Here is an 18,391-nt window from a genome sequence, read left to right on the forward strand (position 1 = left end):
TGACTAAAAAAATCAAATAAAGCTCTGAAGACATGGATTAGAAAACTAGTTCTTAACTTGGGTTCCCTGAATTTGGATTGGGAGAAATTATATCTTTATTTTTACTAACCTCTAATTGAAATTTAACAATTACTTCAATTATGAATCTGGGCAGCAAACCATTATTCTGAAAAGAGGTCCATTGACTTTATTAAGTTTCCAAAAGGGCATAAGGTATAAAAGAGGTTAAGAATCTCTTGATTAGATTAGAAAAATAAAAATCATACTATTTTTTGAGTTAGAGAGGACCTTATAAACCTAATTCCAATATTATTATTTCACAGGTGGGAATCTTAGGGCCAGAGAGATTACTTCTTCTCCAGATTATTCCTGTGACTTCAAAGTCACTCCCTGCCTAGGTATGATCTTTGGATACTTAGGGGAGATTCAGCAATTGGACTAACTCTGTGAGCCTAACTAGGTTTCCAGAGAACTGCCTTTTGGGGAATACCGGGAAATGGGAAGAATTAGACAAAAGTGGAGGGGCATTTAAGCTCGTCGTCATCATAAGAAAAACACAAGTAATAACTTTTATATTGAATTTGATCCTTTTATAACATGAATCACTTATAACTGTAGAATATTATGATTTCTAGATCATTTTCACATTAATTATCTTATTTGATACCTGAAACAGAGAGGACAAATGTTATTTAATTCCTATTTTACAGAAGATCAAAAGGTTAAATAACATGCCTTGTCACACAGCCAGCTGTCAACAGAGCCAAAGCTAGAACTGAGATCTCTTAATTCAATCAAGTGCTCTTGACAGAAAGACATGGGACCATTTAGAAAGACTTTATCTCAGCCCCTACACATGCATTTGAAATCACCTTCACTGAAAATCAGCATGTGATTCATAGGATTCATTTATGGGAATATAGAATGTCCTGGGAATAGAGAATAAAGAATGTTCAAAATGGAAGGGCTTTAGAATGTAGAAATAGCAGAGCCTGAAGCAATCTCTTCAGGCATGTAATCTCCTCCTTATTTGGGGCTATCATGAATTTTCTAAACAACATCTCCAGCAAGTAATCCCATGTTCCCTGCTTGAACACTTTTTGTGACAGAGAACTTACTTTTTGTATCACCTTCCAAATGACATTGTTACGATGTAAACTCCTACACTGGTTCTATGGGGAATGGGTTATCATCTGTTTATTTTGCTTGGTTGATATATTCTTAGGAGTCTCTAAAATCTCCAGAGGATGCTAGTAGTAATAATACTGATAACAACAATAATTATAAGACAGCAATAATACCCAACCACAGAAATAATAAAAACAATGAACACTTATAGCACTTTCAAGTTTCCAAAGCACTTGGCTTATATTTCCTTATTTGAACCTCCTCTGATAGCCTCTTTTTGCTGGAATTCAGATAAAATTATAGAAAAAAACATATTAATGAATGAACTAATGCTTTAGAATAAAACAATGATCTGATAAATCATTTCCGCAGTTGTTATTGAGGATTCTGAATTTTCAGATCAGCTTTGTCAAGGGGAAAGATTGGAGTTGAGAGATCTGGCTTGGAATACTGACTTTGATGCTAGATACTGATCCTAGGGACAGGTTGGTAAAGCAGTAGATAGAGTGCTCTACCTGGATTTAGGAAGACCTGAATTCAAAGGTGACTTCAGAGGTTAGTAGCTGTATGACATTGTGCAAGTCACTTAACCCTGTTTGTCTCGGTTTCCTTATCTGTCAAATGAGCTGGAGAATAAACTGTTAAACCCCTCCAGCATCTTTGCCAAGAAAATCTCAAAGGAAGTCACATGGAATCAAACATAACTGAAACAAATGAATAAAAAGTCACTTTATCCTTCCATCTTTAGTTTCTCCATCTGTATAAAAATGGTGTAGTACTGCATAACTTATGGGAAGAGGGAAGAGAAAGATGTTCTACTTCTGCAAATTACTTGTAGACCTTGGTTAAGTCATTGTATTACTGTGGAGATTAGTTCCCCAACGTTATGGAAAGTGCTTTATGTACTATAGAGAAATATGAGGTATGCTCAATATCCCAAAGGCAATCCAGTCCAGAAATATGGATGAGTTTCAGTTTTTATTTCTTTTGGAAAATTTGAAGAAATCCTGTTTTCAAAAGCAAGTGTAATCAAAGAGTAGCCAGGCAATGGCAACATTTAAATTCCTTTTTAAAAATTCTTTCAATAGTTGATATTTATATAATAATTCAGAATTTAATCCCTAAGTTTCTAAGTTATAAAGAAGTTACCAGCCTGTATTGGCAGAGGGAGATTCCTCACCCGAGATTTGCTTATTCCAATGAATCCATCTGTTTCATAGTTTGTAGTATGCTTAAATACTCTGAGAGGTATTTAAGGAATACCTATAAGAGTTATTATCCACCTTTTATGGATGAGGAAATTAAACAAAGAAGTAAAAATGATTTGTCCATGCTTGTACAGCTAGTAAATATCAGAAGCTGGATTTAAGCCCATAACTTCCTAGTTCCAAGTCCAGCACCCTATCTATCAATGACACCGCATTCCTTTCCACTTCCTTCTGCTATTAAACATTTTATTTTAATCCTCTTCCACTTAATAGTATTTTATTTTATGCTATTATATATGAAGATAGTTTTCAACTTTATTTATTTATTATTAATTTTTATTTATTATTATAAGATTTTGAATTCTAAATTTTATTATTTATTATTTATTATCTATTATTATTTTATTATTTATTATTATAAGATTTTGAATTCTAAATTTTTTCTCTCTCCCTCTTTCTTCTCACTCCTCCCCTAGATAGCAACCAATCTGATATAGGTTATACATGTGCAATCATATTAAACTTATTTCCACATTAATAAAAAACATTTTATTATACTTTAATTATTCTATGGACTTAAAAATTCTTCTTTGTGTGTAGATACTCCATTGATTCAGATCATAGCCCTTCCCTTCCCCCTTCCTTATTCTAGGCAACTCTTGTCCATGTTCTTGAAAATCTTTTGTTGTGGCTCCATCCAACAGATTAGAGACTTTACTCTGGTTTTCTTCCCCTTCTGTAGATAGCAGTAGGACTCATGGATGGATTGAGATCTCTCCAATGACATCCTTCAGATCATTTCTGTTGGGCAGTTCTTAGTTGGGAATTGCATTGCAGACTATCCATTTCCATCCTGTGCCTTTCCACTTTCTTTTGATCTTTAACTTGAATTTAATAGAGAGTGTAGGGTTCACAACTATAGGTTTTATTATCATTATTTTAAATACAGGCCTTTATTTAAAAAGAAGTTTGGGGTTGTTCAAAGCACTTCTCAATTTCCCAAAGGCAATCTAGCCCACTCATGTTGTGTCCAGTGATGGGTTTTCCACATTACTCATGTCCACTATTTGTTTATTATGTGTGTATATGTACATGTACATATACACATAAACACACGGCACAACCTTATGTGTACCTATAAATATGTCCATGTACATATAATTATATGATATACACATATGCATTCAGATAGATGGAAAGAAAAAGTTCTCTGGACTGTCCATCTCATTGCATATCATAGACCGAACAGGAAGCATTCTTAGATTCTTCTTCATCTGCTTGAGTTTAATCTAGGAAAGAGATTTTGCTGCATTGGGCAGGGTAAAGGTTTCACTTATCTCCATACATAGGCTATGTAGATGAATTAGACTGGAATACATACACACACATTTATGTACATATATGAGTAAGGAAGGAAGATACCTCAAGCTGTATGGCTAGCAAGTCTGAACTGGGATTTTATCTCAGCTCTTTCCTTTTGAAGCATGTATTCTTTCCCAACTAACTTAGTAGCAGAACTATTGGGAGGCAAGTGCTTTGTAAACTTTAAAATAAAAAAAAAATTTGAAAATGTGAATTATTATGTATTTTGTGAAAAACTCAGAGGAAGAAATAAATGTCGCTCACTCATTCCATGTGCTTCTTCTGTTTTCAGAAATAATTAATATTTTGAGAGACGGTATGATCTAATGGAAAGATGATCCAGGTTTAAATCCTGCCTCTCAGATATATATTGTCTGTATGACTTTGGGCAAATCAACAGTTAACCTGATATTGTTCCCAGCTAACTTTTTGGACTATAAGTGTTAAAACAATCACTAGATTGTGTTGATAGGGGAAGTTTCTTCATCTGGAGTTCCCAAAACAATAAAATTATAGGTGTTGATAGCTCCCCCAAAAAATGATATTTGGAATAATCAAAGGCATGAAAGAGCTAACTATAAGAGAGGTCACTTCTAAAGACAATATTTTTCACCCAGGCTTTGTCTCCAAAGGAAACAAGGGGTGTGACCTTTATTAGATCTCAAACAGTAGCAGCAATGAATAGGTCGCAAGGCTCAGATGAGCGAAGAAGGCTTTCAAGATCTGGGGCACTAAAGAAAGCAACAAGGATTCAGGCTTTACCAGTCAAAAGAAGAGACACAGAAGGAATCTGGGGAATAGGTACAAGGAATAATAGAGGTCAGAAAAATCAGGAGTAAAAGATACGAGAGCCCTCACCTGGCTCTGACCCTCTTGGTCTTTCTCCCATCTTTCTCTGTCCATATGTCTGTCTATATATTTATTTTTTATAGATTTAGGGAAGAACATATCAACAAAATGCATGAATTGAGAAAATGCATGGAAGGGTTGTGAGCTGTTTTAAAAGAACTGTGATTACACTGAGGTCAATGATCCATTGAAATATTCTTTCTCAGAGGCTTTTTAACCAATTCTTTATGGATCATACATTTGGAAAGAAAAAGGAAAACATTTGTGTAAATTAAAAATGATTCACTTGATTCCCATTAAAATGTTCAATTATTCTTCAGTCATTTCTGAAACCTACAAAGTATAGTTTCATCTGACAATAATAATAGTAATAGCCAATAATAGATGCTATTTATATAAAGCCTATAGTATGTGATAGGCACTGTACTAAGTGTATTACAATTATTATCTCATTTTATCCTCACAACCACCCTGGGAGATTGACACTGTTATTATTCCTATTTTAAAGATGGGAAAACTGAGGCAAATCAAAGTCAAGTGAGTTGCTCAGGGTCACACAACCAGTAAATATCTAAAGCCACATTTGAACTCTGATTTTTCTGACTATAGATCTGTAGCTCTATCCATTGAATCACATAGTGGGAGGTAACAAAAAGTAGTAGAAAGAGTTGTGTTCTGGAAGCCAGGAGGCATAGGTTCAAATCTCAGTTTTCCCATTTATTATCTGGGTGACTCTAAGCTACAACTCAAACTGAAGTTTGTTTTTTAATTATTTTCTTATATAGCATTTCTCAGCTAGTTTTGTTTACTTTCATCCAGCACAGAAGGGTTACCTCTTTATTCATAAAATGAATAGTTGTTAGTCCCCCCTGAAATAAATAGTAAAACGTGAGATTTTGATGAGTCCCAGTCTGGACCATTGGCTTGGAAGTTTGTGGAGACAGCTCAATGGAGGTGGATGTATCAGTGTTGCTAATGATTTCTCTCTCCTGAGAATGGATGAGAGTATCTTGGGAGGTTGATAAGTGTATAAATAGTACACTAGTGAAAAGACTTAAATTTTAAATGGCCATGTGGCCCTTAAGCTAGTCTCTTCTTTTCTGACCCTTTAAAAGAAAAGGAAGTTGAAATGCTCATTCCTGTCCATTTTTAGTGTTAATATCCAAGTTATAAATGCCCCATATACAACTTCCTCGCCATCTCCTAGGAAATCTCATGCGAGACTCAATCCCAGTTCTCTGGCAGTAGGCCATGGATTGTTGGAGAAAAGGATGATCCTGGTTGAATGATAGATCCAAACTGCTGGAGATGGCTGATGTGGGGACCCCAAATTAACCAAGTTAACAGCTGTGCAGGGACTTGGAGGCCATTCCAATTTTACCTCTCTGGGGTTCCCATGGCAACTGTAGTGTTAAGAACTAACATGGGCTGGCAGAAAGTGGAATGAAATTTGATGTACGTTAAAATGCAGTGGCCAGTGAAATAATTTTGGATGAATCCCATTTCCCCACTGGACCAATGTCTGTGACTTGATGGATGTCTGCTTCCTATATTTTTCGTGCTAACTTAAATATTTTAAAGTAATTTGGAAGGGATCGGTTTCCATCCAGTTTAAACCCATTCCATTTTCTTCATTGGTACATAATGAAAACGTCTTTGTTAAGTGGGGCTCAATTTATGTGCTAAATACATTTTTTTATTTAGTTTTTGAACCGTGGATGATTTATATACCCCCCTCCCCCATATGCCTTGGAAAGCAGCCACCATTTCAAGAAAAGTAATGAGATGGCATATTTCAGGGCTGTCTTTCTGGGCTTGGAGGGAGAACTAAAGCACCACTCTCTGGCTGGAGCCCAATGCCTTTGTGGAGCACGTTGGTTAAGATAAATTCCACTCAAGAGAAGTCAAGCTGGCTCCATTCTATGTCAAGATTGGGACTAACTCAGCTGTTCCTTTGGTGACAGTGCTATTTTTTCTGGAATCATTTGATCTCATTGGCAGCTGTTTTAGGTGAGCTACATTATTAAGAGAAAAAGTCAATTCTAAAATCCAGAGAGCCTAATCTTTGATGCAAATACATGTAGAGATATCATCTTGTATCTTCCGAAATTCTTGGATCAGTTTTTCAGTGTTATTTCTCTTGAGTATTGGGATGCTGGGAAATTTTGAGATGCATCATCATGGGTGGAGAATGTGGCCCTTTCTGTATTTTGCTGTGGTCAAAAAAGCTCGTTATTCTGAAAAGGTGGTCAGCCTTCTGCTGCTCATCCTTTCAGCAGCCAGATCAATTGATCGATTTAATCAATGATCACTTGTTAAGCACCTACTATGTGACATGCACTGTGCTGGGCGCTGGAGATTCAGTAACAAAAATAGTCTTGAGCTTACATTGCAATCAAAAGAGAAATGAACATACACATATATGTGTGTATATATATGTATCACAAATGTGTGTCTATATGCACATATTATACACATAAATTATATGCACATATTATATGTGAATTATAGAGCACATGATGTATATATAAATATGCATAATATACATACATACACATACATACACACTGTTTGGGTGGGTAGAGCACCAGGACTTGGAGTAGTAGAAGGTCAGGAAATGCTTTACATAGATGCTAATGCTTGAGCTGAGTCCTGAAGGAAGTAAGAAGGGAACATATTCCAGACGTGGTAGATGTCTAGTCTATTACTGAGCTGATCCTTAGAGATTTTACGGTCTCTTACATTTGATTAATCTCTCCTTACTCCATGCTCCAGTTACATGGACTTTCTTATGCCTCTTGACACACTTCATTCCCTCTTTCAGGACACTTTATCCCCTAACTCTGTCTCCCTGCTTTTTCCTCTCTCTCCTACTGCCCCATGCCTGGAATGTTCTCCCTTCTTACCTCTACTTTTTAACATCCTAGGCTTTCTTTAAGACTCAGTTCAAATTCCATGTTTTTCAAGAGATCTTTATCTTCCTCTTGACCCAACATTCTTCTTCTTTTTCTTCTGTGCTTTTTCTGTGAGATTACTTTCTTTTTATCTGGTACATTATGTAGATATTTGAATGCTAGAATGTAAGCTTCCTTGAGAGCAGGGTCCATGTTTTTGTTTTTCTTAGCAAAATGCCCAACCCAAAATAAATGCTTAATAACTGTTCTTTGACTGACTCACTGACTGATAGAACCTTTCAGAACTATGAAAACTTATTTTTTACTGGCATTAATCTTTGGGAACCCAAAGTCACTTCATATTCTCCAAAGATTCATGAAAGACCACTTAAGTGTAATAGCTCCATCTAAGATCAACTGGAAGAAAAAGCAAAGAACCCATCCAAAGTGTTTGATATACAATGAAATACATATTGTAAGACAAAATATGGTACTTCTTTCTGAAATTGGAAGTGGTCACTAATCACTTTGTTTTTGTTTTGTTTTTTCCTCCACAGGTAATTTTGATTCTGACCAAGTATTACCACGCTGACATGGGAAAGGTGCTGGAGAGCTCTCTGTGGAGGTAAGGGCTTCCAGAGCCACTATCTTCTCAAAAAAAAAATCCTCTACAAAAGAATTATAGCATCTCTACATTGACTTTCTTAGCTAGTGAACCTTCATTGGAGGCTAAACTGCAGGCTAAGTGCCAGATGTTGGTCAATTTTCCTGGGCCACCATCAGTTGTCTTTCTTTTGGCTTGGTATTGGGCTGAGAAGGCACTGGAAGAGGATTAAGCATTTATGTAGCAGAAATACACAATATCAGAGAACAGAAAACCTTTTAGAAGCTATTTTAGCAGATGTAGAGGGTAGTCTTGTAAAATCAGGTCAGTGAACAATTTCCTGCTACTTACATTCTCGACTTCACATGTAGCTATCAGAATCTACCAAATGTACCTACTGTCTTCATTGTTTAGGAGTGTGATTTCCCCCCTTGCTTTTCTTTTGTGAATTAGTAACCCATTATTGATCAACAGCATCTTTCTGTATTTTAGTTTTAAATTCAGTCCAATCTTGTGAGATTCTGAAGGCTCTTTAAAAATGATTGTAAAATGATTTTCTATTAGCTCTTTAGTTCTGTTCCCAAAACACACCTGAGTATCTCATGGAGAGTGAAATAGATATTTTCATGGCATTTGCTGACAGGAACTGAATCTGTTTTCTTATATCATGGTTAGCTGTATCAGGCTTAGTGAACTTGCCTGGTGAGTATGAGGAGCTAACAGACAAATATTTATGTATTAAGTCCCTACTACCAGCAAGGTGCCATGCTAGACATGAGGGAATAAATGCAATCTGTGTTCACAAAGTATTTGTACTTTGATAGAGAAAAGTTAATATATATTTAAATGCATGCTGAATATTTATAAAGAGAAAAAAATCAGTTTTTAAGTGAAAGATAGTTTGGGAGGAAGGGCAGGAAGAAGTTGGGTAGATTAAGAAAAACTTTACATAGAAAGTATTGCATCCTGAAGAAAGAAAGATTCTAGCAAGTGAAAGTGGGAGTATATTCCAGATATGGGGTTTGGCAAGTGTAAAGATGTGGAAAAGGAGTATCACGTGTAAAGAAAGCTATAGAAGAAAGCTTTAGAAGGCCAGTTTGGTTGGAAGAAAAAGTGTGCAATTGGGTATAATGGTTAATGAAGCTGGAAACATAGGTTGGACATAAATTTTGAAAATATTTAAAAGCTAATAGAGTTTATATTAATCATAGAGGGAATGGGAAGATACTGGAGATGATGGAATTAGTCAGAGTGACATGGTCAGATCTATGTCTAAGAAAAAGGGAAATCACTTTGGTAGTAGTGTGTAAGATGGAATAGAATAATGAGAAACTCAAAGCAGAGAGATAATTATGAGGCTTTAATAATCTAGGCAAGAGATCATGATGGCCTGAATCAAAGTAGTAATTATGTGAGTGCAGAAAATGGGGTCTGTTGGATTTAAGAAGGTAGAAATGTCAAGATTCGGGAACTGGTTGGCTATGTAGGGAGAGAGCTTTAGGGAAAGATGATATGTTTAGTTTTGAAGAAAAGAATTTAAATTTTTGCCAAAATATAGTTTGAAAAATCCAGTAGGTACTTGGTCCTATGAAACTGAAGTTCAAAAGGAGGTATTGATGATGATGATGATGTGTGTATAATGTATAGATCTATATCTATCTATCTATCTTTCTATCTATCTATCTATTTATCTATCTATCTGTGACTTGTTTGTATGGACATGAGAGTTAACCCAGGGGAGCTGATAAGGGTATTAGAGAGAGAGGGTAGGACTATGAGTTGAACCTTACCTTGGTTAGTAAGACTTTCCAGAGAAAAATTCAATCCTCTATTCATCATCTGTAACACTAAGGGAATTTGAGAATATATAGTCTTTGTCTGGAAAAGAGATAGGTCAGTAGTTATAGATTGGCTTAGCCATCCACTAATCATTTATAAGAAAACAAAGCAAATTCTAAAGCATTCTGGTAAGGGTACAGGAGAAGGGATAAGCAGGATATGGAAAACTTCTTTATATATTTTAAATACAGTCATCTCTGGACAGGTTTTTCATTTTTGGTGTCTACAAGGAAATGAAGACACTGGGAGCAGATCATGGGTACCATGGATATCTTTATTTCAGAACATGTCTTATTCTTAGAAAATCATTTGAACAAACCAATTGTAAAACTTCTTTGAGACTCTCCCTCATTTCCCCAAATGAGCAATCATTTATTCCCACAAAATAATAAAATGAATTAAGAAGATTCTTCTCAAGTCATCCCTTAAACTTTAGATTTGTCACAGATTTCTATGTTACTTATTTCAGAAGGCAATTAAATTATCACAGGAATAAGAGGATTCCTTTCCAAAGCTAGTCACCTCATATTGAATCCAACCAAAATTAGCACTGGCCACGGAGTGGTTTAAAATTAAAATGAATTCATCAGAATTAGTTACCGTCATATCTAAATATTCAAGAAGATTTCATCATGGTTCACTTGAAGGCTGTGCTTTTTCCCAAAGGACTAACATTCTAGAAGCAATCTAGATAGAAAGATGATGATGTTAAGAACAGATCAGCTCAAGATGGCTTTATCTCATAGTTTCCATTGTCTTAATTTAATCCCTTTCCTCACCCTTCCCCAAATAGAGCAAGTTAGAGCTGACATTGTCCTTGAGTTCCCAAGGGAGATCCAGTAGAGGAATGTTCCGAGGTTTTGCTCAAATAGTGAAGAAATTCCTCAGTCTCCTTGGCTCTAGTATAGCCTTTCATGTACAATCTACCTTTAATGCCACCAGTGTTTCTGGATCATTAGCCTGATATTTTAGAGACCTGAATTGATCCCCATTGTACAAATTAAGCAAAAGGGAGGATAATTCCTATTTTCATGGAAACAGCATTTCTTCAGTAATTCCTTTGGTTTAATTTCCATATTGCAGTCATTCATCAGAAAGAAAATTCATTAGAAGGAAAGTAATTATTTTAATATTCCATTAAAATTTCTAATATGGCTCAGAAAACTGTATTAGGAATACTTAGGAATCTGACCCTCCTTTCCTCTCTCTCTCCACAAGCCATCTTATTATCCCTCAAAACAAAATGACTGAGAATTATTGTTCATAATTGTCTTGTTCTTATGGCAGATTTGGGGAATGGTATGTGGTCAAAGTTGGGAGTCTTTATAGGCAGGAGCCAAGGAAGAATTAGGGGTATGACATGGGTCATCCAATGCTTGACAAAGTAGTTTGAGTGTAGGGTCAATAGGAAAAGCTGGCTATGGACAGAATATATATAATAACAGAATCTGAGAACACGGAGAGGGCAAAGTTTGTTTGTAATCTGGGGGCATTAGTCAGTAATCAGGATTTGGAGGGACCCAAAGGAATACATAGAATTGGCTGCCAAAGTGAAAGTCAGAAAAACCCAGATAGCAAACAGATGAAGGAAGAGAGTCTGTTCTTTGTGGAAAAATTTAATGCTATAAGAGCTGAGCATGTTATTCCTTTTTAAGCCAGAGGCTACTGATTATCCACCTTATTCTTCTCAATGAGTTCCACCCATTGGGGTGGATGTCATCTTTCAATGCTTTCACAATGGGAAATGTCATCTCACTGTGCTGGAACAAGGATACGGGTGGTGATGGGGGGAAAAAAGTTTCTGGTTCCATTTCAATGTAAAATGCCATGGGTACTTGGCTTGTGGTATTGCAGCTCTGCGCATTTCATATTTACAGCAAGGAGCTACAGTTCAATGTGTGATGTGATCTGAGGATTCTTCCTCCCAGAACTGAGCTCAAAATTCTTGGATTTTTTTGGAAGGAAATAGTTTGCAGTCCCAATAGGGAACTTTACTGCCAAAATATCAAAGGGCAGTACAATAAAACCAGCCAAATGCCTACTGTTTACAGAGCATTGCAATAACTATGGAGGGAGATAAAGAATTGAGATAAGATATAGTCCATGTTTTCAGGGAATTTAGTTGTTGGCAGGAGAAAAAGACACCAATACAATGACTATAAGATGCAATATTATGTAAATGTTTTAAAGTTAAGTGTCATGTTGCTTATGGGAGAATCATTATCTCAACTTAGTCATGGCTCCCTGGAAGAACTAGTCTTGTTTAATTTTAAATTGTTAACATATATTCTCTGTTTACTTTTTTTTTTTCTTGGTTCATGTTGTCTCCCACCAATAGAATCTAAATTCTTTGAGGGAATTCCCTCTCTTGATAACTCCAGCCCTCCCTCCCTTCTTCTCTCATTTCCTCCCTCCCTTCCTTTTTCCCTTCCTTCTTCCCTTCCTTTTTTTCTTCCTTCATTCCTACCTCCCTCCTTTCCTTTTTTCCTTCCTTCCTCAATCTCTCCTTCCTCAATCCCTTCCTCCCTCCCTCCCTCCCTTCCTCCCTCACTTCCTCCCTGCTTCTCTCCTTCCTTCCTTTCTCCCTCCTTCCTTCCCTCCCTGTCTCCTTTCCTCCCTTCCTGCCTCCCTTCCTTCTTTCCTCCCTCCCTGCCTCCCTCCCTCCCTTCCTGCCTCCTTCCCTCCCTCCCTGCCTCCCTCCCTCCCTGCCTGTCTCCTTCCTTCCTGCCTTCCTTCCTTCCTTCCTTCCTTCCTTCCTTCCTTCCTTCCTTCCTTCCTTCCTTCCTTCCTCCCTGCCTCCCTCCCTCCTTTCCTTCCTTCCTTCCTTCCTTCCTCCCTCCTTCCCTCCCTCCCTTCTTTCCTTTCTTCTTCTCTCTCCTTTCTTTCCTTGCTCCCTCCCTCTCTCCCTTCCTCCAACATTTGCTCCATTTCTTCTTTCCCTTCTTTCCTTCCATATAACAAATACTGAAAACATGAATGACTGTGGAGAACTTTGTCAGGTAGAAGAGTTTGACTTTTATAGACTACAGATGGAATTATTGACTTTGGGAGACATAAGGAAAGATTATTCTGGTGGGAGGCTGAAGACTAGATTTAGAGTATCTTGGTCATTTAACACATATAGAAACAAAACAGCACAGCTCTGATGAGAAGTATGGCAGTCATCATGTGAACAGGTTTCAGGCACGTGTCTGATCCTTGAGAATATCTTTAAGCACTGTAGAAGTGTCCTGTTCCTGCAACCCAAGCAGATCAACCTGAAATCCTATCATTGTAGGTTAATAACTACAACATGGATGAAGGACAAATGTTAGCTGGGGTTATTAAAAATGTACTGAAATACCATCTTCAAACTCAACAAATACATTTTTAATACCAGGTATGACATTTGCATGACAAATCTACCCTTCCAAAGCTCAACTGAATTTCTTTTTAATTGATTCCTGTTTAATAGTCCAACTGCTGGCATCCTGTCCTGTTCTGCCAGATCTGATTCTTATTCCCTTTCACATCCTTGATGGCTTCTCCTTGCCTGGATGTCGCTTTGAAGTTGGTGGGAGAGACTCAAGGTGCGGAAGGGAGCCACAAAAAAAATCACTCCCACTATGAAGTTCGAAGATCTAGCATCATTTATTTAAGGCACGCCTCTGAACCCAGCCTGCATTTATTGCTCTGTCTGCTTTTCTTCTGTGGGTTAGTTTGAAAATTCAAAGTCGGCCTTTTCTGAGTGGGAAAGGCCCAAAAGTAAAGGCCTAGGTTGACTAAACACAATGCAACACTTAGAGCACATTCTCCAGGCAGGCAATGTTCTGCCTGAAGAGAGAACTGGGAGCATAAATTAATGTTGACCTTCACTTGGGTAAATTGTGCTCTCCGTCTGCACTCGCCTTTCGGAGGTCACTGGGGACTCGTCTCATGGACTAAGATTTTACACATCTGTCAGCTAAAGAGAATATTGAAATGGAAATTCCAGCACCCCAGAAGTTTCGGTGGTTGTGTGACATGACCCAGAGGAGCAAAGCTTCCCAAATCCAGGGATGGATTCTAATGAGAAAGAAACATATTTTCCTTAATGATAGCCATATTTTCACCAGGTGGGTCTCTTTCTCTGCAGGGGAAGCGAGGCCTTTTGGAGGTTAATGGATGATGTGGGTTCCTGTTTGTCTTCAGAATTAGCCAATGGAAAACTATTGCCTTTTCCGTGGGATCAGCACTGGGGATTTAGAAAAGAAAACACCTCTCTTCAGTGTGAATAAACTGTGGAGGCTGTGCAGCCCTTAATTTGAAGACCATTAACACTCCAGGCTTAGTTCTAGCACAACACCAGGTGGGAGTGTTCAGAGAACACAGAGAATAAAAATAATCTATGCTAAAAGGATATAGGCAGAAGCTGTGCAGAGTATGAGAGGAAGAAAAGGGTAAAACCTCAGACACTCTTGTGTGTTTACTATGGGATCCTACTTGTTTCCAAGGAGTTCTGGACCAAAAGGCTAATTTAATTGTGTAACCATGCTTGGCAAAAACTGGCTGAAGGGAGAGCTAGCCATCCCTGTCTCCCTTCTCCATGGCTATGCTTTGGTGTCTTGATACTATAAACAGTTCTGGAAAAATAAATCTCTCTCTCTCTCCACACACAGATATATGCATATTCAAATATGCTTATGTTATAAATGCATGTACATATATTTAAACACACAGGATGTATAAAATAATATACATATATGCATAACAGACATGCGCCTATATTTAGGTTTACTTATATGAATACAAACATGTATATGTGTATATATATTTATGTTCACTGTTCATGTTTAGATATACATATAATATTTATGGAATTTTATAGATGTAAGATTATTTGGGTTTATTGTTTATTCTCCCCTCATAATTACAATGCTATCTCATTTAATCCTTATAAACACCCTGTAATGGAGTTGTTGGTATTGTTATAATTCTCATTTTACAGATGAGAAAACTGAAGCTTAGAAAGTTTAAATAACAGGAGCTAAGATGGTGGCGTAAAGGCAAGAACTTCCCCAACATCTCTAAATTGCTCCAGATTCCTTTAAATAATGACTCTAAACAAATTTTAGAGCATCAGAACAACCGAAAAAATAGAGTAGAACAAGCTCAATGGAAAAGGTCTGTGACATAAGGTGGGAATCCTACATGCAATCTCAGTGCAGGCCTGGTCTCGGGCCCTACCTTTGGCCTTGACCAGAACATCAGAAAGATGGTTCCTCTGGATCAGCAGCAGTGCTGGAGGCTTCTGGACCTCTCAGCCCAGGGACATCAGGGAGGGCTGGGAAGGTCATTGGGGAGCCCAGGTCAGCAGAGCCCCAGTCCTGGCCAGTACACTAGTTCTTACAGCTATAATGGGGCAGGGATGCACCTGACAGCTCCAGGGCAGAAACCAGTACTTGAGGTCAGATTGCCAGAAGGATTTCCGAAAACAGCTGCACAAAACCTCTGAAGCCTGGGACATTGTACCTTCCACCCTGGAAACAGAGCCCTACTTTAACAAAGAATTAAAAACTGAGTAATAAGCTAGGAAAATGAACAGGAAACCAAAAAAGTTTCTGACCATTGAATGTTATTACGGTGACAAGGAGGATTAAAATACACACTGAGAAGATAATAAAATCAAAGCTCCAAGAGGCTCCATGAAAAATAAGACCTGGGCTTAGACCATGGAAGAACTCAAAAGGGACTTTGAAAATCAAGTCAGAGAGGAAAAATTAGGGAAAAAATTGAGAGAGATGCAAAAGAAAATACAAAAAATTATGAAGAAAAGAATGCCTTAAAAGCAATTGGGAAAGGAGGTGCAAAAGCTCACTGAGGAAAATAATTCCTTAAGAAAATAGAAAATTTAAATTTAATTTTTGTGGAGTTCCACAACTAGTAAATATTTGATCCAGAAAGACTGAGATTTTTGTGATTTAAAGTATTGTATTGTAAGCCCATGGTACTGTAAGTTCCTTGAAAACAGGGGTGATGTCTTCTCTATACAGTTTATCTCTTCTAATTCTGATGCCAGTGTTTGGCACACAATTTTATTTATTTGAATTTTCTGAAAACAGCTTCTGCAAAGGCTCAGAAGGAGCTGAAGCATGGAGAAAGGGAATTGCCAATCCCCCACTGAAAGGAAGGTGATGTAGTATGGTAGGAAAAGATTGGACTGAGAGCAGAAAGAGCTGACTCTCTGCTGGTTGCATGGTATTTGCCATTGATTGTTCTATGCTCTCCTTCTACTTAGCAGAAACAAAGCTTGATTGAATTGTCAAGGAAGTGGGGTTTAAAATATTTCAAGTTAACATATTTTTGTTAAGAACTCTTCTGATGTCTTACACCTATCAAATTCCTTTATTTGGTAACCCTGTGAAGAAGTGTCAGTTCCTAGTATTTTTATACAAAGCTCAGACTATATAAAATTTTTGGAGATAAAATTGTATTGACTTTAGAGATGCTGTGTAGTATAATACATTGAGGGCTAGATGCAATGTCAGGAAGATCTGGATTCAAGTCTCTCCTTATATGTGCTCTTGGACAAGTTCCTTATGTTCCAAAAACTACATCTTGCAGAGACTGGTAGATGCACTTGTTTCAGCCTGGTATTACCTCTGTCAATAAAATCTCAAGTCTAGTCTCCATCAACTTTACTCTTGTCCCAAGTTTACTGACAAGTTAAAGGTTTGATGGATGTCCAGTTGGGTTCTTCTTGGAGAAGTTTTTTTTTTTTTTGAGGAGAGGGCACAAACAACAGATACTTAAGAATGGGATCTGGGGATGCTTGACTTTATGGAGCAAAGACCAGATAGATCAGGATGGATGAAATGAAGTATCAAGATAAAAAACCTGGTGTGGATGGGTGCAATGATGGAAGAGATGGGATGAGACACAGATCAAAATCAATTGAACAGATGTTTATCAAGCATCCGTTAGGTGCCAGCAAGAAAAGCACAAAGAGTATCCAGGAGAACAGGAACCTTGGTCAGTTGTGATTGGAGCAAGTATGAAAGAAAGAGGAAGGAACTCCCTTCCCATGACCTCTCATTTCCGATGGACATTTGGAGTGTGACCACCACCTGGGGTTCCTTGTATCAATGGAGATGGGCTCATTTTTCAGCAGCTTGGTATAGCAGAAATAGTGGTTGACTTGGAAACCTCGAACTAGGTTTGAATCTCCATTGTGTGACCCTTGCCAAATATTTTGATCTCCCAGGACCCCAGATTCATCCTTTGTAAAATGAGTTGGTGTGGATGACTGCTGATGTTTCTTATTGCTCTCCATTCTAGGCTTTGACCTGTGTATCTTAAATTCATTTCCTTGGGATTAGCCAAACATTTGTGAAGCACCTATTATGTGCCAGGCACTGATTAATTACTGAGAATATACATTTACAAATGAATAACAAGTACTTAAAATCTCTAGCTTTGGAACCAGGCCCTTCACAAAGAAAGGTGGTAGTATTTTTGCTTTTGTGAGTATAGTTTTAGGGAAAGTGCCTGTTTATTCTCCAAGGTAATATTACCAATAACTACCCTGTGCACTTAATATGCTTCTTTATAGCCAGAGATTACAACTCGGTTTTTGCTCTGTTTCATTGAGCAGTAGCCAAGCTTCTTGTGCCAGTGGAAGGCAGAGGGGGAGGACTGGGGTCTGAGGGCAGCCTGTTGACCAGGGGGAGAGCTTACCAAGGGACGAGGGACTTTCCCCCGCCAAAGGGGCGAGAGACTGAGAGGAAGCCAGTTTATGAGCCACAGCTGTTTGCCTTCACAGCCACATGAGGCAAAAGGCACTGACCTGGGCAGTCCAAGAGGCAGATTGACACTCCCCCTATTCATGGAGACATATTGAGAGGCAGATGCCAGGACGCAGGTGCTGTGACTGGCTGGATACCAGGGGGCAGCTGTCCCTAATTAATCCTCAGTTTTAGCCATTAGGAATAGGGCCATTTAATGTAGCAGCAGAGCCCAGCCTGATGCTGGTGATCATTAGACTGGTTCTCTTAGAGCTGAGGGATCCAGAGGTCATGTAAGCATCATAGATTAGGTCATAGTAAATTGGGATAGGCGACAGACACGGGAGATTTCATACATTGGGGATGTTCTTAGTTCTGTTGTTCTTTAATCGCAAATATAGCAATGGGATGATTTCCTTGCAACAGGGTACCAAGCTCTGAGGCTTGTCTTATGCATTATGTATGTGTTGGGGAAACAAATGGGAAGGAAAAATGTTTTTTTTTTCCCTTTTTTTTTCTCATTTTTCTATGAGGCAACAGAGGGGTCTATTGTCGTATTCCTGGTGGTAAGTTCTCCATTCCATCCGGTACACAAACATTCTCCTTCAGAAATGAAACCAGGAGGTGAGCTCAGCTGGATGCCATGATTCTGATAAGCAGCAAGATCAAATTTGATCTTACAGCTGTCATCAATTACAGCTTTGTGCCATTCTGATCTGAGCTGTGTGGGCTTATTAGAGTCATGAAACCATAATACTGAGCCGA

General features: G+C 37.9%; 1 protein-coding gene across 4 annotated transcripts in view; it reads left to right on the forward strand.

The window, feature by feature from the left end:
• Positions 1-18,391, forward strand: part of SORCS2 (sortilin related VPS10 domain containing receptor 2) — a 1,241,960-nt gene that overhangs the window by 410,780 nt on the left and 812,789 nt on the right. For all 4 annotated transcript variants that reach the window (XM_051965561.1, XM_051965559.1, XM_051965560.1 and 1 more), the window contains exon 2: positions 7,999-8,066. In XM_051965561.1, the coding sequence (XP_051821521.1) occupies positions 7,999-8,066 (68 nt within the window). The remainder of the gene's footprint in view (positions 1-7,998; positions 8,067-18,391) is intronic.

Source organism: Antechinus flavipes, chromosome 6 (genome assembly GCF_016432865.1).
Source record: "Antechinus flavipes isolate AdamAnt ecotype Samford, QLD, Australia chromosome 6, AdamAnt_v2, whole genome shotgun sequence".
NCBI lineage: Eukaryota > Metazoa > Chordata > Mammalia > Dasyuromorphia > Dasyuridae > Antechinus > Antechinus flavipes.